General features: G+C 51.1%; 1 protein-coding gene and 1 pseudogene across 1 annotated transcript; both read right to left on the bottom strand.

The window, feature by feature from the left end:
* Positions 1-6,558: 6,558 nt before the first annotated feature.
* Positions 6,559-7,771, bottom strand: LOC116408366. Its single transcript, XM_031895139.1, has one exon. It carries the CDS (start codon positions 7,662-7,664, stop codon positions 6,561-6,563), a length of 1,104 nt encoding a protein of 367 aa, XP_031750999.1. The 5' UTR covers positions 7,665-7,771; the 3' UTR covers positions 6,559-6,560.
* A 6,465-nt stretch (positions 7,772-14,236) lies between these two features.
* LOC116412617 lies at positions 14,237-15,346 on the bottom strand (annotated as a pseudogene).
* Between the last annotated feature and the right edge of the window lie 4,719 nt (positions 15,347-20,065).

Below are 20,065 nucleotides of genomic sequence, written 5' to 3'. Positions count from 1 at the left end.
AGCTAGCCTTGGCGGCTAGCAATCCGCGGCGCCCTCTACTTTTCTGCTGCCTCTCATTAGCATAGGGAGAGCGGAGGGCCGGCCAGTTTAGCTAGCCTTGGCGCTAGCAATCCGCGGCGCCCTCTACTTTCTGCTGCCTCTGCATTAGCATAGGGAGAGCGGAGGGCCAGCCAGTTTAGCTAGCCTTGGCAGCTAGCTATCCGCGGCGCCCTCTACTTTCTGCTGCCTCTGCATTAGCATAGGGAGAGTGGAGGGCCGCAGAGGGCTGGCCAATTTAGCTAGCCTTGGTGGCTAGCAATCTGCGGCGCCCTCTACTTTCTGCTGCCTCTTCATTAGCATAGGGAGAGCGGAGGCCGGCCAGTTTAGCTAGCCTTGGCGGCTAGCAATCCGCGGCCCCCTCTACTTTCTGCTGCCTCTGCATTAGCAGTGGAGAGCAGAGGGCCGGCCAGTTTAGCTAGCCTTGGCGGCTAGCAATCCGCGGAGCCCTCTAATTTCTGCTGCCTCTGCATTAGCATAGGGAGAGCGGAGGGCCGGCCAGTTTAGCTAGCCTTGGCGGCTAGCAATCCGCGGCCCCCTCTACTTTCTGCTGCCTCTGCATTAGCATAGGGAAGCGGAGGGCCAGCCAGTTTAGCTAGCCTTTGCGGCTAGCAATCGCGGCCCCCTCTTACTTTCTGCTGCCTCTTCATTAGCATAGGGGAGCGGAGGGCCAGCCAGTTTAGCTAGCCTTGGCAGCTAGCATAGGGAGAGCAGAGGGCCGGCCAGTTTAGCTAGCCTTGGTGGCTAGCAAATCCGCGGCGCCCTCTACTTTCTGCTGCCTTCATTAGCATAGGAGGGCGGAGGGCCGGCCAGTTTAGCTAGCCTTGGCGGCTAGCAATCCGCGGGCCCTCTACTTTCTGCTGCCTCTGCATTAGCATAGGGAGAGCGGAGGGCCAGCCAGTTTAGCTAGCCTTGGCAGCTAGCATAGGGAGAGCAGAGGGCCGGCCAGTTTAGCTAGCCTTGGTGGGCTAGCAATCCGCGGCGCCCTCTACTTTCTGCTGCCTCTGCATTAGCATAGGGAGGGCGGAGGGCCGGCCAGTTTAGCTAGGCCTTGGCGGCTAGCAATGCCGCGTGCCCGTCTACTTTCTGCTGCCTCTGCATTAGCATAGGGAGAGCAGAGGGCCGGCCAGTTTAGCTAAGCTTGGCGGCTAGCAAACCGCGGGCACCCTTACTTTCTGCTACCTCTGCATTAGCATAGGGAGAGCAGAGCGCCAGCCAGTTTAACTAGCCTTGGCGGCTAGCAATCCGCAGCGCCCTCTACTTTCTGCTGCCTCTGCGAGAGCATAGGAGAGCATAGGAGAGCATAGGAGAGCATAGGGAGAGCATAGGGAGAGCATAGGGAGAGCATAGGGAGAGCATAGGGAGAGCATAGGGAGAGCATAGGAGAGCATAGGGAGAGCATAGGGAGAGGCATAGGGAGGCATAGTGGTCGGCCAGTTTAGCTAGCCTTGGCGGCTAGCAAACCGCGGCACCCTCTTACTTTCTGCTACCTCTGCATTAGCATAGGGGAGGCAAGGCCAGCAGTTTAACTAGCCCTTGGCGGCTAGCAATCCGCAGCGCCCTCTACTTTCTGCTGCCTCTGCATTAGCATAGGAGAGCGGAGAGGCCGCGAGGGCCGGCCAGTTTAGCTAGCCTTGGCGGCTAGAATCCGCGCGCGCCCTCTACTTTCTGCTGCCTCTGCATTAGCATAGGGAGAGCGGAGGGCCGGCCAGTTAGCTAGCCTTGGCGGCTAGCAATCCGCGCGCCCTCTACTTTTCTGCTGGCTCTTGCATTAGCATAGGGAGAGCGGAGGGCCGCAGAGGGCCGCCCGAGTCTAGCCTTGGCGGCTAGGCAATCCGCGCGGCCCTCTACTTTCTGCTGCCTTCTGCATTAGCATAGGAGGCGGGGAGGGTTCGCTCAGTATAATAAGTAAACCAGGCAGGAAAACCTACCAATTATTTTACATAATCATTTCGAAACCATTTTCTTTTTTATTTTTTTTAAATTTACGTTAAATTTCTCCAATATTCTAACACAGATTTCCTAATTTCTTTTTGAGGCCTGTCCCTAATACACAAATTCATATCAGCGAGTTCATCCTCATCCGACCATTCAGATAGACCTTCCTGAATCTTTGTCAGTCTTTCCTTTATAGAACTGGTAAAGTTGCTCCCCTCTGGAAAGAGATTGAACAACAACGTCTCAACAGATTCAGAAGAAGCACTTACTTCAGTTATCTCAGGTTTTTCCGTAACCTCAGGTTTCTTTTTTACTCTTTTTTCTCTTTTGGCTTTACACGCTTCTACAGCCGGGGCCTCTTGTTGAAGCTTTGCCAATAATTTCCTCCTCGAAGACATGGGATTGACTCCGCCACAAGATACTCTTTCAACAACCACTTTGCGATCTCATCAGACTTATCCTTCCTTCCAGGACAGGTAACATAATAAATGCCACCTCTTGAAGACAAAAATTACATTTTTTGGAAAGTACAATTCAATCACATGACCTTCCTTACCACAATTTTTGACACGAATTGCAACCTTCCGTCTTTGTCCGTTACTGTTACATTGATTTTGCAAAATTCTGGCATTCGCTAAAAAAACAGTCAATATTAACGTACCCAAGCGAATCTTGCAGGAGGATTTACATAACCTTTTCTGAAAAACTGCCTTATTAAGCGCGGTACTTTGATGTCTAGATTGCCCATCTCATTAAGGATTTTTACCTACAAAGACAACTTTTTGCCAGTACCTACCAATCACCACTTCTTTTCTGTTCAGTGGACAAAAGGTGAATATTGACTTAAACCACAAGAAAAAACCTCTTCCTCTGCGAAGTGCGGAAAAAACTTAAACCCTTCAACGTCGGGTCTTCCGGATTTTTTCCAAAATGCTCAGGAGCTTTTGTTAACCCCTCGCCATTCAAAGGTAACGTCGAACACTCCACGCTTGGAGGTCAGTCCTGTATTGCAAGAGTCCTCTCTCCTGGGAAACTCTGCAAATCTTCCAGAATCCTCTGCACGACATACGCCAGGTTTCTGCTCAAATTCAAAGGCACATCCGCGACGATCCTTGACCGGAATTCTGCACCCTGCTGAAGACAGGAACCGAATCATTCTCTCGCTGCCATCTTGGAAAATGCTCCCAGCTTTCCCCCTCAGAATAGGTTACCATGTAGCTAGGGGTGATCACTCCTCAATTGCCCGGAATAGAAGCCCCCCAAGCAGCATGTGGCAAAATCCACTCAAAGCTTCCAGTTTCCAGCATCTTATCTCCCACATAGCATTAGGTACCAAGATAAAACACCCTAAATATGAACACCAGGGGCCCACTGAACAGTTTAAAGGAGAACTAAACCCTAAAATAGAAAATCATTAGAAATGCTGTATTTTATATACTGAACATAAACATAAACATTATGAACTTACTGCACAAGCCCAGGGGTTGAGAAGCCTAATTTAAATAATGATTTATGCTTTCAAAGTTGTCCACAGGGGGCCGCCATCTTTTTACTTTGTTATACCATCTTCTATAAGATCTGGCTCCTGCACATGCTCAGTTTGCTCTGGGCTGCTGTTGGGAGGCGGAGCTTAGGGAATGCAGTAAATTATCAAAACAACAGCACAAAGCCAGTGGCTGCATTAATATGCAAAAGCTTCCTCCAATGAGAATCCCAGCTGATGTGAGTAAATCCGGCTCCCTGTTCTCTGTTCCTGCAATTGGAGTTGGGAGCAATAAGCACAGTTTCCCAGCACTGAACAAGTCTGTCCCTTTATCCCCATGTCTGATTCCTGTGCCATATAATGACGGGAAAATGCCATCATTATCTCTATATGTAAGATAATATCAAAATGGCTGATATAGTGCTGGCATTCTCATTGGTCAATGCTTTTGTGTATATATTTTTTCCTTCAACCTACATAGAGAACTAGGTGGAACCTACAAATGATCCCATTGGCACAGAGACACAGGTGCATCATGGGTACAGGTACATATAAACTAGTGCTGCCCTATTATACACATTGTATTACAGGATATCAATACAAACAATCTTTAGCTCAGTATTTAGACATAACTTGTTTACAGACTCCCAAATATTCCCATATCCCCATCCCCCCAAAATATCAGCTCAGAAGATAATTGGGGCTTTTTCTGACATAAACACATTCTGAATTCTATCCTTCTATAAATGACTTTCTCTTATACTCACATTACACTGACCAAAGCAAAGGGCAGATGTGCAGCCTGGGGGTGCCGTACAGCCTGGAGGTGCCGTACAGACTGGGGGTTCCATACACAGCCTGTTTATAATAGTGAGACACAAACTCTGAGCTCAGTGTCAGTCACTTTGCATCCTGGGAAGGAACATAGTGTTTGTGCAGAGGTTCCCCTGTACATGTTGTTCTGCCTATACACCTACTGGCACAGTTTGGCCTCTCCCCGTGTGTAATGCACACACACCCCCATGCAACTGCTTCATATACACTGAGAGTAGTTATTGGTCTGTTGTGTGGTTGGATATAAAAGAAAAAAAAAAAAAAAAAAACAAGCCCCAGTGCTAAAGCTAGTAATATTCTGTACCTTAGCCCTGGGGGGGGAGTGTAAGGGGCAGATACAGTCACTGTGTTACATACAGAGAAGTTATTGGGCTGATGGGCACTAAAGTGAGTAATATTCTGTACCTTAGCCCTGGGGGGGAGTGTAAGGGGCAGATACAGTCACTGTGTTACATACAGAGAAACCTTTACAATGGGAAAGTTTATTCCCAGAGGGGCTGTTTGTAACAGCAAAGTGACTGGAACTTTTGTCTCAGCTTCTGCCTCTGTTTCCAACCTTTGTAACTTATATTTGTTACACAGCTCAGTATTTGGGATCATTACAAGGGGGAAAGAGAAGCCCCACTAAGGATTCAGCTAAAGTCTCACCCCAAGCTCAAAAGGCCTTTAGTTTTTAAGAGAGCAGCCAGACAGGACTGTGATTGGTTGGCTAGTATGCATGTTTAATAGTGACCAGACCAAGCTGGCAGGGGAAAGAAAAATATTGTGAGTCGATCCCTAAGCTCAGGTCACTGACATCAGCCAAGAGCAAACTGAGCATGTGCAGTAGTTGGGCAAGGCAAAAGATGGAGAGCTACTGTGGGCATCTTCAGGGGCATGAATCTTTATTTCTATATAGCTTTGGGGATTTTGGGCTGGTACAAGGGCCCAAAACACATAGCTAAACATTTCTAGCCATATTCTTTTTTAGGCTTTAGTTGTCCTTTAAGGTGGTGTTACCCACCGATGCCCAAAGGCCAAGGAGAGGTGTCCTTCAGCACCCAATGACTCAGTCCTACACTTGGTCTGAGCCAAAATGCCAAAAAGCAATCACTGGCTAGCAATCCGCATAGGGAGAGCGGAGGGCCGCGGAGGGCCGCGGAGGGCCGCGGAGGGCCGGCCAGTTTAGCTAGCCTTGGCGGCTAGCAATCCGCGGCGCCCTCTACTTTCTGCTGCCTCTGCATTAGCATAGGGAGGGCGGAGGGCCACAGAGGGCCACAGAGGGCCGGCCAATTTAGCTAGCCTTGGCGGCTAGCAATCCGCGGCGCACTCTACTTTCTGCTGCCTCTGCATTAGCATAGGGAGAGCGGAGGGCCGGCCAGTTTAGCTAGCCTTGGCGGCTAGCAATCCGCGCCACCCTCTACTTTCTGCTACCTCTGCATTAGCATAGGGAGAGCCGGCCAGTTTAGCTAGCCTTAGCGGCTAGCAATCCGCGGCGCCCTCTACTTTCTGCTGCCTCTGCATTAGCATAGGGAGAGCGGAGGGCCGCGGAGGGCCGGCCAGTTTAGCTAGCCTTGGCAGCTAGCAATCCGCAGCGCCCTCTACTTTCTGCTGCCTCTGCATTAGCATAGGGAGAGCGTAGGGCCGCGAAGGGCCAGCCAGTTTAGCTAGCCTTGGCGGCTAGCAATCCGCGGCGCCCTCTACTTTCTGCTGCCTCTGCATTAGCATAGGGAGAGCGGAGGGCCGCAGAGGGCCGCAGAGGGCCGGCCAGTTTAGCTAGCCTTGGCGGCTAGCAATCCGCGGCGCCCTCTACTTTCTGCTGCCTCTGCATTAGCATAGGGAGAGCGGAGGGCCGGCCAGTTTAGCTAGCCTTGGCAGCTAGCAATCCGCGGCACCCTCTACTTTCTGCTGCCTCTGCATGAGCATAGGGAGAGCATAGGGAGAGCATAGGGAGAGCATAGGGAGAGCATAGGGAGAGCATAGGGAGAGCATAGGGAGAGCATAGGGAGAGCATAGGGAGAGCATAGGGAGAGCATAGGGAGAGCATAGGGAGAGCATAGGGAGAGCATAGGGAGAGCATAGGGAGAGCATAGGGCCGGCCAGTTTATCTAGCCTTGGCAGCTAGCAATCCGCGGCGTCCTCTACTTTCTGCTGCCTCTGCATTAGCATAGGGAGGGTTTTAACTCAGTAATAAAGCAACTTCGTAGGAAAACCCACTGATTACTTTACAACATCACAGAAAAACCAATTTTTAAATTTTATTAAATTTTTGTTATTTTAAATTTTAAAATTACTTTAAATTCCTAATATGACCCAGTACCATTTCCCTTATTTCATTTTGAGTCAGTCCTTTCATTTGTCCTTTAATTCTATCAAAATCCTCTTCATCCGACCATTCTTCAAAAAACTCTCGAACTTCTCTGTCTGGCTTGTCCTTGTAATACTGATACAACTTTTCACCTTTAGAAAGAGACTTAGAAACAGACTTAGAAACAGATTTACTAGATTTAGCAGGCGTACTTACTCTACTGCTTCCAGAACTTCCATCTTCCTTTGTCTTTTCCTCTTTCTTTGTACGCTTCACAGTAGGGCCCTCCTGTGAAACTTGTCTTGGCTCCGACTCCTCTCCAGAGGTCACTGATTCTACAATAGTTAACTTACCAGCAGGTTTTACAATCTTTTCAGGTTTATCTTTCCTCTGCGGACACTTTGAATATAAATGTCCTTCCTGTAGGCAAAAATGACATTTTCTCGGAAGAGAACAGTTCACAACCTCATGGCCTTCCTTACCACAATTTGGACACAGAACACAACCGTCTGTAACATGACCGTACTGCCGACACCGTTTGCAGAAATCTGGCATCCCACTGAAAAAGCAATCGATATTTACCGTACCCAGCCGGAATCTTGCAGGGGGATACGTACCCTTTTTCTCAAAGACTGCTTTAAAACGGTACTTGGAAGTCCAAATGCCCAACTCATTCAAAATTTTACCTGCAAAAGAAAGCTTTTTACAGTACCTGCCAATGACCGCTTCAATCTCTTTTAGCGGCACGAACGGTGAATAAGATTTCACCACCAAGAAGACTTCTTCTTCAGCAAAATGTGGGAAAAGTTTAAATCCTTCCAATCTCGGATCAGCCAAGTTTCCCTCCAGGATACTCATAAAGCTCCGAAAGACTCCCTCTCCATCGAAGGTAACATCATACACTCCTCTCTTCGGGTAGTCTTGAATAGCGAGAATTTCCCTCCTGGAGACTCTGCCGAATTCCTCTAGAACCTTCTGCACCACATACTTCAGATTCTGCTCGGCGTTCGAAGGATCCACAGCAACGATTCTGATCGAATTCCTGACTCTCACGAAGACTGGAACCGAATCCTCACTCGTAGCCATCTCGCAGTTTCCCCCACGGGTTAGGGTTCTCACTGCAGCAAGGGGTGATCGCTCCTCGTTGCCCAGGGTAGAAAGCCCCCCAAAAGCAGCATGTAGCTTAAAGGAGAACTAAAGCCTAAAATAGAAAATCATTAGAAATGCTGTATTTTATATACTGAACATAAACATAAACATTATGAACTTACTGCACAAGCCCAGGGATGGAGAAGCCTAATTAAAATAATGATTTACGCTTTCAAAGTTGTCCACAGGGGGCTGCCATCTTGTTACTTTGTTATACCATCTTCTAAAAGATCTGGCTCCTGCACATGCTCAGTTTGCTCTGAGCTGCTGTTGGGAGGCGGAGCTTAGGGAACGTAGTAAATTATCAAAACAACAGCACAAAGCCAGTGGCTGCATAAATATGCAAAAGAATCCCCCAATGAGAATCCCAGCTGATGTGAGTAAATCCGGCTCCCTGTTCTCTGTTCCTGCAATTGGAGTTGGGAGCAATAAGCACAGTTTCCCAGCACTGAACAAGTCTGTCCCTTTATCCCCATGTCTGATTCCTGTGCCATATAATGACGGGAAAATGCCATCATTATCTCTATATGTAAGATAATATCAAAATGGCTGATATAGTGCTGGGAATCTAATCAGCATTCTCATTGGTAAGTGCTTTTGTGTATATATTTTTTTCCTCCATGGAGAAGTAGGTGGAACCTACAAATGACCCCATTGGCACAGAGACACAGGTGCATCATGGGTACAGGTACATATAAACTAGCGCTGCCCTATTATACACAGTTTATTACAGGATATCAATACAAACAAGCTTTAGCTCAGTATTTAGACATAACTTGTTTACAGACTCCCAAATATTCCCATATCCCCTGTGACATAACCAACTGTATAAGTTGGATGAAACTATTAGATATTTCTGTTTATGCTGAAATGTACCCCCTGCCCCCCTCCTACCTGTTGTAGCAAATGCATTGTGTAGGTTAATCTCATCTAGGTGTGTATTGTGTGTAGCCAGCCGGCTCTGTCTGGCCCTCCCCATGTAATTGCCCCTATTGTGAGGGCACACAAAGCCAGACCCCATAGTGACACAATACACATAGTTACCCCTTGTGAGAGCAGTGCTCTGTCTAGTAAATGCAAAAGACTGAACTGGGCATGCTCCCTAGGTGGCTTCCCATAGGCCCAGTGGGATTAGCTATGATTGGCCCCTCTGGAAGCTGCCTTTGGGTTGGCAGAAGGAGCCAAATCCTGTTTTGGTTTTACGACAGGGGCTGCTCCCTTTCTGGCTACAAAGGTGGCTGCCAAGAGTTCCAAGCAGCCTTTTGTCTGGGGTGTAACCTTAGCTACGGCAGGACCCCCTCCCCTGTGTTCCCCTGGAATCTACCTTAGCTGCGGCAAGAAGATTCCCCCCAACTGTGTGTATTTCCCTATTCCCTAAGGAACAAGAGTGCAGGCTGGCTACCACCTACTGGCTTATGGGAACCTGCTGATGGCTACTTGCCATTTCTCCAATAAACGCCTCATCCTGTGATACCAACTGTTTGCTCTTTGGGTCCTGCCCTATGTCTGGGAACTCACGGCCCTGAGGTTGTGACATCCCCATCCCCCAAAATATCAGCTCAGGAGATAATTGGGGCTTTTTCTAATATAAACACATTCAGAATTCTATCCTTCTACAAATGACTTTCTCTTATACTCACATTACACTGACCAAAGCAAAGGATTGCTGAGCAGACGGGGGGTGCCATACTGACGGGGGGGTGCCATACAGACGGGGGGTGCCATACACAGCCTGTTTATAATAGTGAGACACAAACTCTGAGCTCAGTGTCAGTCACTTTGCATCCTGGGAAGGAACATAGTGTTTGTGCAGAGGTTCCCCTGTACATGTTGTTCTGCCTATACACCTACTGGCACAGTTTGGCCTCTCCCCGTGTGTAATGCACACACACCCCCATGCAACTGCTTCATATACACTGAGAGTAGTTATTGGTCTCTTGGGTACCAAAGTGAGTAATATTCTGTACCTTAGCCCTGGGGGGGAGTGTAAGGGGCAGATACAGTCACTGTGTTACATACAGAGAAGTTATTGGGCTGATGGGCACTAAAGTGAATAATATTCTGTACCTTAGCCCTGGGGGGGAGTGTAAGGGGCAGATACACTCACTGTGTTACATACAGAGAAGTTATTGGGCTGATGGGCACTAAAGTGAATAATATTCTGTACCTTAGCCCTGGGGGGGGGGAGTGTAAGGGGCAGATACACTCACTGTGTTACATACAGAGAAACCTTTCCAATGGGGCAGTTTATTCCCAGAGGGGCTGTTTGTAACAGCAAAGTGACTGAAACTTTTGACACAGCTTCTGCCTCTGTTTCCAACCTTTGTAACTTATATTTGTTACACAGCTCAGTATTTGGGATCATTACAAGGTGGAAAGAGAAGCCGCACTAAGGATTCAGCTAAAGTCTCTCCCCAAGCTCAAAGTGCCTTTAGTTTTTAAGAGAGCAGCCAGACAGGACTGTGATTGGTTGGCTAGTTTAATAATGACCAGACCAAGCAGGCAGGGGAAAGAAAAATATTGTGAGTTGATCCCTAAGCTCAGGTCACTGACATCAGCCAAGAGCAGACTGAGCATGTGCAGTAGTTGGGCAAGGCAAAAGATGGAGAGCTACTGTGGGCATCTTCAGGGGCATGGATCTTTATTTCTATAGAGCTTTGGTGGCTTTGGGCTGGTACAGGGGCCCAAAACACATAGCTAAACATTTCTAGACATATTCTTTTTTAGGCTTTAGTTGTCCTTTAAGGCTGATAGCCGATGCTACAAGGCAAAGGGGCGATGTCCCTGGGCACCTCTGACTCAGTCCTACACTTGGTCTGAGCCAAAAGGCCAAGAAGCGATCGCATAGGGAGAGCAGAGGGCCGCAGAGGGCCAGCCATTTTAGCTAGCATTGGCGGCTAGCAATTCGCGGCGCCCTCTACTTTCTGCTGCCTCTGCATTAGCATTAGCATTAGCATTAGCATAGGGAGAGCGGAGGGCCGGCCAGTTTAGCTAGCCTTGGCAGCTAGCAGTCCGCGGCGCCCTCTACTTTCTGCTGCCTCTGCGAGAGCAGAGGGAGAGCAGAGGGAGAGCAGAGGGAGAGCAGAGGGAGAGCAGAGGGAGAGCAGAGGGAGAGCAGAGGGAGAGCAGAGGGAGAGCAGAGGGAGAGCAGAGGGAGAGCAGAGGGAGAGCAGAGGGAGAGCAGAGGGAGAGCAGAGGGAGAGCAGAGGGAGAGCAGAGGGAGAGCAGAGGGAGAGCAGAGGGAGAGCAGAGGGAGAGCAGAGGGAGAGCAGAGGGAGAGCAGAGGGAGAGCAGAGGGAGAGCAGAGGGAGGGCCAGTTTAGCTAGCCTTGGCGGGTAGCAATCCGCGGAGCCCTCTACTTTCTGCTGCCTCTGCATTAGCATAGGGAGAGCCGGCCAGTTTAGCTAGCCTTGGCGGCTAGCAATCCGCGGCGCCCTCTACTTTCTGCTGCCTCTGCATTAGCGGAGGGCCGCGGAGGGCCGGCCAGTTTAACTAGCCTTGGCAGCTAGCAATCCGTGGCGCCCTCTACTTTCTGCTGCCTCTGCATTAGCATAGGGAGAGCGGAGGGCCGGTCAGTTTAGCTAGCCTTGGCGGCTAGCAATCCGCGGCACCCTCTACTTTCTGCTGCCTCTGCATTAGCATAGGGAGAGCAGAGGGCCGGTCAGTTTAGCTAGCCTTGGCGGCTAGCAATCCACGGCGCCCTCTACTTTCTGCTGCCTCTGCATTAGCATAGGGAGAGCGGAGGGCCGGCCAGTTTAGCTAGCCTTGGCGGCTAGCAATCCGCAGCGCCCTCTACTTTCTGCTGCCTCTGCATTAGCATATAGAGAGCGGAGGGCCGGCCAGTTTAGCTAGCCTTGGCGGCTAGCAATCCGCGGCGCCCTGTACTTTCTGCTGCCTCTGCATTAGCATAGGGAGAGCCGCAGAGGGCCGGCCAGTTTAGCTAGCAATCCGCGGCGCCCTCTACTTTCTGCTGCCTCTGCATTAGCATAGGGAGAGCAGAGGGCCGGCCAGTTTAGCTAGCCTTGGCGGCTAGCAATCCGCGGAGCCCTCTAATTTCTGCTGCCTCTGCATTAGCATAGGGAGAGCGGAGGGCCGCGGAGGGCCGGCCAGTTTAGCTAGCCTTGGCGGCTAGCAATCCACGGCGCCCTCTACTTTCTGCTGCCTCTGCATTAGCATAGGGAGAGCGGAGGGCCGGCCAGTTTAGCTAGCCTTGGCGGCTAGCAATCCGCGGCGCCCTCTACTTTCTGCTGCCTCTGCATTAGCATAGGGAGAGCCGCAGAGGGCCGGCCAGTTTAGCTAGCAATCCGCGGCGCCCTCTACTTTCTGCTGCCTCTGCATTAGCATAGGGAGAGCAGAGGGCCGGCCAGTTTAGCTAGCCTTGGCGGCTAGCAATCCGCGGAGCCCTCTAATTTCTGCTGCCTCTGCATTAGCATAGGGAGAGCGGAGGGCCGCGGAGGGCTGGCCAGTTTAGCTAGCCTTGGCGGCTAGCAATCCGCGGCGCCCTCTACTTTCTGCTGCCTCTTCATTAGCATAGGGAGAGCGGAGGGCCGGCCAGTTTAGCTAGCCTTGGCGGCTAGCAATCCGCGGCGCCCTCTACTTTCTGCTGCCTCTGCATTAGCATAGGGAGAGCGGAGGGCCAGCCAGTTTAGCTAGCCTTGGCAGCTAGCTATCCGCGGCGCCCTCTACTTTCTGCTGCCTCTGCATTAGCATAGGGAGAGTGGAGGGCCGCAGAGGGCTGGCCAATTTAGCTAGCCTTGGTGGCTAGCAATCTGCGGCGCCCTCTACTTTCTGCTGCCTCTTCATTAGCATAGGGAGAGCGGAGGGCCGGCCAGTTTAGCTAGCCTTGGCGGCTAGCAATCCGCGGCCCCCTCTACTTTCTGCTGCCTCTGCATTAGCATAGGGAGAGCAGAGGGCCGGCCAGTTTAGCTAGCCTTGGCGGCTAGCAATCCGCGGAGCCCTCTAATTTCTGCTGCCTCTGCATTAGCATAGGGAGAGCGGAGGGCCGGCCAGTTTAGCTAGCCTTGGCGGCTAGCAATCCGCGGCCCCCTCTACTTTCTGCTGCCTCTGCATTAGCATAGGGAGAGCGGAGGGCCAGCCAGTTTAGCTAGCCTTTGCGGCTAGCAATCCGCGGCCCCCTCTACTTTCTGCTGCCTCTTCATTAGCATAGGGAGAGCGGAGGGCCAGCCAGTTTAGCTAGCCTTGGCAGCTAGCATAGGGAGAGCAGAGGGCCGGCCAGTTTAGCTAGCCTTGGTGGCTAGCAATCCGCGGCGCCCTCTACTTTCTGCTGCCTCTGCATTAGCATAGGGAGGGCGGAGGGCCGGCCAGTTTAGCTAGCCTTGGCGGCTAGCAATCCGCGGTGCCCTCTACTTTCTGCTGCCTCTGCATTAGCATAGGGAGAGCGGAGGGCCAGCCAGTTTAGCTAGCCTTGGCAGCTAGCATAGGGAGAGCAGAGGGCCGGCCAGTTTAGCTAGCCTTGGTGGCTAGCAATCCGCGGCGCCCTCTACTTTCTGCTGCCTCTGCATTAGCATAGGGAGGGCGGAGGGCCGGCCAGTTTAGCTAGCCTTGGCGGCTAGCAATCCGCGGTGCCCTCTACTTTCTGCTGCCTCTGCATTAGCATAGGGAGAGCAGAGGGCCGGCCAGTTTAGCTAAGCTTGGCGGCTAGCAAACCGCGGCACCCTCTACTTTCTGCTACCTCTGCATTAGCATAGGGAGAGCAGAGCGCCAGCCAGTTTAACTAGCCTTGGCGGCTAGCAATCCGCAGCGCCCTCTACTTTCTGCTGCCTCTGCGAGAGCATAGGGAGAGCATAGGGAGAGCATAGGGAGAGCATAGGGAGAGCATAGGGAGAGCATAGGGAGAGCATAGGGAGAGCATAGGGAGAGCATAGGGAGAGCATAGGGAGAGCATAGGGAGAGCATAGGGAGAGCATAGGGAGAGCATAGGGTCGGCCAGTTTAGCTAGCCTTGGCGGCTAGCAAACCGCGGCACCCTCTACTTTCTGCTACCTCTGCATTAGCATAGGGAGAGCAGAGGGCCAGCCAGTTTAACTAGCCTTGGCGGCTAGCAATCCGCAGCGCCCTCTACTTTCTGCTGCCTCTGCATTAGCATAGGGAGAGCGGAGGGCCGCAGAGGGCCGGCCAGTTTAGCTAGCCTTGGCGGCTAGCAATCCGCGGCGCCCTCTACTTTCTGCTGCCTCTGCATTAGCATAGGGAGAGCGGAGGGCCGGCCAGTTTAGCTAGCCTTGGCGGCTAGCAATCCGCGGCGCCCTCTACTTTCTGCTGCCTCTGCATTAGCATAGGGAGAGCGGAGGGCCGCAGAGGGCCGGCCAGTTTAGCTAGCCTTGGCGGCTAGCAATCCGCGGCGCCCTCTACTTTCTGCTGCCTCTGCATTAGCATAGGGAGAGCGGAGGAGGGTTTCTCTCAGTAATAAAGTAAACCAGGCAGGAAACCTACCAATTATTTTACATAATCATTTCGAAACCATTTTTCTTTTATTTTTATTTTTTTTTAAATTTACGTTAAATTTCTCATATATTCTAACACAGATTTCCTAATTTCTTTTTGAGGCCTGTCCCTAATACACAAATTCATATCAGCGAGTTCATCCTCATCCGACCATTCAGATAGACCTTCCTGAATTTCTTTGTCAGTCTTTCCTTTATAGAACTGGTAAAGTTGCTCCCCTCTGGAAAGAGATTGAACAACAACGTCAACAGATTCAGAAGAAGCACTTACTTCAGTATCCTCAGGTTTTTCCGTAACCTCAGGTTCTTTTTTACTCTTTTTCTCTTTTGGCTTTACACGCTTCACAGCCGGGCCCTCTTGTGAAGCTTTGCCAATAATTTCCTCACTCGAAGACATAGGGATTGACTCCGCCAACAAAGATAACTCTTCAACAACCTTTGCGATCTCATCAGACTTATCCTTCCTTCCAGGACAGGTAACATATAAATGCCCCTCTTGAAGACAAAAATTACATTTTTTTGGAAAAGTACAATTCGAAATCACATGACCTTCCTTACCACAATTTTGACACGAATTGCAACCTTCCGTCTTGTGTCCGTACTGTTGACATATTTTGCAAAATTCTGGCATTCCGCTAAAAAAACAGTCAATATTAACTGTACCCAAGCGAAATCTTGCAGGAGGATACATACCTTTCTGAAAAACTGCCTTAAAGCGGTACTTTGATGTCTAGATGCCCATCTCATTAAGGATTTTACCTACAAAAGACAACTTTTTGCAGTACCTACCAATCACCACTTCTATTTCTTTCAGTGGTACAAAAGGTGAATATGACTTAACCACAAGAAAAACCTCTTCCTCTGCGAAGTGCGGAAAAAACTTAAACCCTTTCAACGTCGGGTCTTCCGGATTCTTTTCCAAAATGCTCAGGAAGCTTTTGTAGACTCCCTCGCCATCAAAGGTAACGTCGAACACTCCACGCTTGGGGTAGTCCTGTATTGCAAGAGTCTCTCTCCTGGAAACTCTGCCAAATTCTTCCAGAATCCTCTGCACGACATACGCCAGGTTCTGCTCCAAATTCAAAGGCACATCCGCGACGATCCTGACCGAATTCCTGACCCTGCTGAAGACAGGAACCGAATCATCTCTCGCTGCCATCTTGGAAATGCTCCCAGCTTCCCCCTCAGAATAGGGTTACCACTGTAGCAAGGGGTGATCACTCCTCATTGCCCGGAATAGAAAGCCCCCCAAAAGCAGCATGTGGCTTAAAGGAGAACTAAAGTCTAAAATAGAAAATCATTAGAAATGCTGTATTTTATATACTGAACATAAACATAAACATTCTGAACTTACTGCACAAGCCCAGAGGTTGAGAAGCCTAATTAAAGTAATGATTTATGCTTTCAAAGTTGTCCACAGGGGGCCGCCATCTTGTTACTTTGTTATACCATCTTCTATAAGGTCTGGCTCCTGCACATGCTCAGTTTGCCCTGGGCTGCTGTTGGGAGGCGGAGCTTAGGGAATGTAGTAAATTATCAAAACAACAGCACAAAGCCAGGGGCTGCATAAATATGCAAAAGAATCCTCCAATGAGAATCCCAGCTGATGTGAGTAAATCCGGCTCCCTGTTCTCTGTTCCTGCAATTGGAGTTGGGAGCAATAAGCACAGTTTCCCAGCACTGAACAAGTCTGTCCCTTTATCCCCATGTCTGATTCCTGTGCCATATAATGATGGGAAAAATAATATAATTATCTCTATATGTAAGATAATATCAAAATGGCTGATATAGTGCTGGGAATCTAATCAGCATTCTCATTGGTCGATGCTCTTGTGTATATATTTTTTTTCTTCAACCTCCATAGAGAACTAGGTGGAACCTAAAAATTATCCCATTGGCACAGAGACACAGGTGCATCATAGGTACAGGTACATATAAACTAGTGCTGCCCTATTATACACATGGGATTATAGCACATCATGTACATAATTTCCTCAACCTACAAAATAAACTTCTGGATGCTATTTCTCTACAAGCACCATACATTGACATCCACATCAAGCTAAGAGTTATAACTCAACCAAAGCACTTTTCAAAGCAAACATTTGCCGAGCAGACTGGGGGTGCCATGCAGCCTGGGGGTGCCATACAGCCTGGGGGTTCCATGCACAGCCTGTTTATAATAGTGAGACACAAACTCTGAGCTCAGTGTCAGTCACTTTGCAAATCAGCATGCCTGGGAAGGAACACAGTGTTTGTGCAGAGGTTCCCCTGTACATGTTGTTCTGCCTATACACCTACTGGCACAGTTTGGCCTCTCCCCGTGTGTAATGCACACACACCCCCATGCAACTGCTTCATTAACACTTTGAGAAGTTATTGGTTTGTATTTCAACAACTAAAGCCAATAATGCTCTGTACATTGGACATGGGGGAGATCATAAGATGCAAATCAATATGTTACTTATAGAAAAGCCTTTGCAATGGGGCAGTTTATTCTCAGAGGGGCTGTTTTGTATAAGCAAAGTAACTGGAACTTTAGCCATAACTTGTGTTCTCTATATAATAACTGCTCAGTGCAGGAATCTCCATTGACTTTGCTTTGTATACAATAAGTTGTGTGTTTTGTTATGTTTGTCCCCTATGTGGGAGGGGTATATGGTGCTTTCACTCTATGGTATATAAGTGATAGAATCAACCTATTTTTAGATTTTAAATAATTGTGCTGAATTCAGTCACACAATATGGATCTAGCCAAAGTCTCACCCCAAGCAAAGTGCCAGAGCAGGGCTTTAGTTTTTTAGGGAGGAGCCAGACAGGACTGTGATTGGTTGGCTTCTATGCATGTTTAGGCAGGCAGTGGCTAGAGCAACCCGGCAGGGGAAAGAGGAATATTGTGAGTCGATCCCTAAGCTCAGGTCACTGACATCAGCCAAGAGCAGACTGAGCATGTGCAGTAGATGGGCAAGGCAAAAGATGGAGAGCTACTGTGGGCATCTTCAGGAGCATGGATTTTTATTTCTATAGAGCGTTGGTGGCTTTGGGCTGGTACAAGGGCCCAAAACACATAGCTGAGCATTTCTAGCCATATTCTTTTTTAGGCTTTAGTTGTCCTTTAAGACCGAAGTCGATGCCACAAGGCCAAGGGGCAATGTCTCCGGGCACCTCTGACTCAGTCCTACACTTGGTCTGAGCCAAAAGGCCGAGAAGCGATCACTGGCTAGCAATCCTCAATGTTCTCTACTTTCTGCTCCCTCTGCATTAGTATAGGGAGAGCGGAGGGAGAGCGGAGGGAGAGCGGAGGGAGAGCGGAGGGAGAGCGGAGGGAGAGCGGAGGGAGAGCGGAGGGAGAGCGGAGGGAGAGCGGAGGGAGAGCGGAGGGAGAGCGGAGGGAGAGCGGAGGGAGAGCGGAGGGAGAGCGGAGGGAGAGCGGAGGGAGAGCGGAGGGAGAGCGGAGGGAGAGCGGAGGGAGAGCGGAGGGAGAGCGGAGGGAGAGCGGAGGGCCACGGAAGGCCGGCCAGTTTAGCTAGCCTTGGCGGCTAGCAATACAGGGCGCCCTCTACTTTCTGCTGCCTCTGCATTAGCATAGGGAGAGCGGAGGGCCGCAGAGGGCCGGCCAGTTTAGCTAGCCTTGGCGGCTAGCAATCCGCGGCGCTCTCTACTTTCTGCTGCCTCTGCATTAGCATAGGGAGAGCGGAGGGCCGGCCAGTTTAGCTAGCCTTGGTGGCTAGCAATCCGCAGCACCCTCTTCTTTCTGCTGCCTCTTCATTAGCATAGGGAGAGCGGAGGGCCGGCCGTTTTAGCTAGCCTTGGCGGCTAGCAATCCGCGGCGCCCTTTACTTTCTGCTGGCTCTGCATTAGCATAGGGAGAGCGGAGGGCCGGCCAGTGTAGCTAGCCTTGGCGGCTAACAATCCGCGGCGCCCTCTACTTTCTGCTGCATCTACATTAGCATAGGGAGAGCGGAGGGCCGACCAGTTTAGCTAGCCTTGGCGGCTAGCAATCCGCGGCGCCCTCTACTTTCTTCTGCCTCTGCATTAGCATAGGGAGAGCGGAGGGCCGCGGAGGGCCGCGGAGGGCCAGCCAGTTTAGCTAGCCTTGGCAGCTAGCAATCCGCGGCACCCTCTACTTTCTGCTGCCTCTGCATTAACATAGGGAGAGAGGGCCGGCCAGTTTAGCTAGCCTTAGCGGCTAGCAATCCACGGCGCCCTCTACTTTCTGCTGCCTCTGCATTAGCATAGGGAGAGAGGGCCGGCCAGTTTAGCTAGCCTTAGCGGCTAGCAATCCGCGGCGCCCTCTACTTTCTGCTGCCTCTGCATTAGCATAGGGAGAGCGGAGGGCCAGCCAGTTTAGCCAGCCTTGGCGGCTAGCAATCCGTGATGCCCTCTACTTTCTGCTGCCTCTACATTAGCATAGGGAGAGCGGAGGGCCGGCCATTTTAGCTAGCCTTGGCGGCTAGCAGTCCGCGGCGCCCTCTACTTTCTGCTGCCTCTGCATTAGCATAGGGAGAGCGGAGGGCCGGCCATTTTAGCTAGCCTTGGAGGCTAGCAATCCGCTGTGCTCTCTACTTTCTGCTGCCTCTGCATTAGCATAGGGAGAGCGGAGGGCCGCGGAGGGCCGCAGAGGGCCAGCCAGTTTAGCTAGCCTTGGCGGCTAGCAATCCGCGGAGCCCTCTACTTTCTGCTGCCTCTGCATTAGCATAGGGAGAGCGGAGGGCCAGCCAGTTTAGCTAGCCTTAGCGGCTAGCAATCCGCGGCGCCCTCTAGTTTCTGCTGCCTCTGCAATAGCATAGGGAGAGCGGAGGGCCGGCCAGTTTAGCTAGCCTTGGCGGCTAGCAATCCGCGGCGCCCTCTACTTTCTGCTGCCTCTGTATTAGCATAGGGAGAGGAGGGCCACAGAGGGCCGCCCAGTTTAGCTAGCCTTGGCGGCTAGCCATCCGCGGCGCCCTCTACTTTCTGCTGCCTCTGCATTAGCATAGGGAGAGCGGAGGGCCAGCCAGTTTAGCTGGCCTTGGCGGCTAGCAATCCGCGGCGCCCTGTACTTTCTGCTGCCTCTGCATTAGCATAGGGAGAGCGGAGGGCCAGCCAGTTTAGCTGGCCTTGGCGGCTAGCAATCCTCGGTGCCCTCTACTTTCTGCTGCCTCTGCATTAGCATAGGGAGAGCGGAGGGCCAGCCAGTTTAGCTAGCCTTGGCGGCTAGCAATCCGCGGCGCCCTCTACTTTCTGCTGCCTCTGCATTAGCATAGGGAGTGCGGAGGGCCGGCCAGTTTAGCTAGCCTTGGTGGCTAGCAATCCGCGGCGCCCTCTATTTTCTGCTGCCTCTGCATTAGCATAGGGAGAGCATAGGGAGAGCATAAGGAGAGCGGAGGGCAGGCCAGTTTAGCTAGCCTTAGCGGCTAGCAATCCACGGAGCCCTCTACTTTCTGCTGCCTCTGCATTAGCATAGGGAGAGCGGAGGGCCGCGGATGGCCGGCCAGTTTAGCTAGCCTAGGCGGCTAGCAATCCGCAGCACCCTCTACTTTCTGCTGCCTCTGCATTAGCATAGGGAGAGCGGAGGACCGCAGAGGGCTAGCAATCCACGGCGCCCTCTACTTTCTGCTGCCTCTGCATTAGCATAGGGAGAGCAGAGGGCCGGCCAGTTTAGCTTGCCTTGGCGGCTAGCAATCCACGGCGCCCTCTACTTTCTGCTGCCTCTGCATTAGCATAGGGAGAGCGGAGGGCCGGCCAGTTTAGCTAGCCTTGGCGGCTAGCAATCCACAGCGCCCTCTACTTTCTGCTGCCTCTGCATTAGCATAGGGGGAGCGGAGGGCTGCAGAGGGCCGGCCAGTTTAGCTTGCCTTGGCGGCTAGCAATCCGCGGCGCCTCTACTTTCTGCTGCCTC

The sequence above is a fragment of the Xenopus tropicalis genome, chromosome 1 (assembly GCF_000004195.4).
Source record: "Xenopus tropicalis strain Nigerian chromosome 1, UCB_Xtro_10.0, whole genome shotgun sequence".
In the NCBI taxonomy this organism is placed as follows: domain Eukaryota; kingdom Metazoa; phylum Chordata; class Amphibia; order Anura; family Pipidae; genus Xenopus; species Xenopus tropicalis.
The sequence above is the reverse complement of the archived record's forward strand: the minus strand, read 5'-3'. Positions and strand labels throughout refer to the sequence as shown.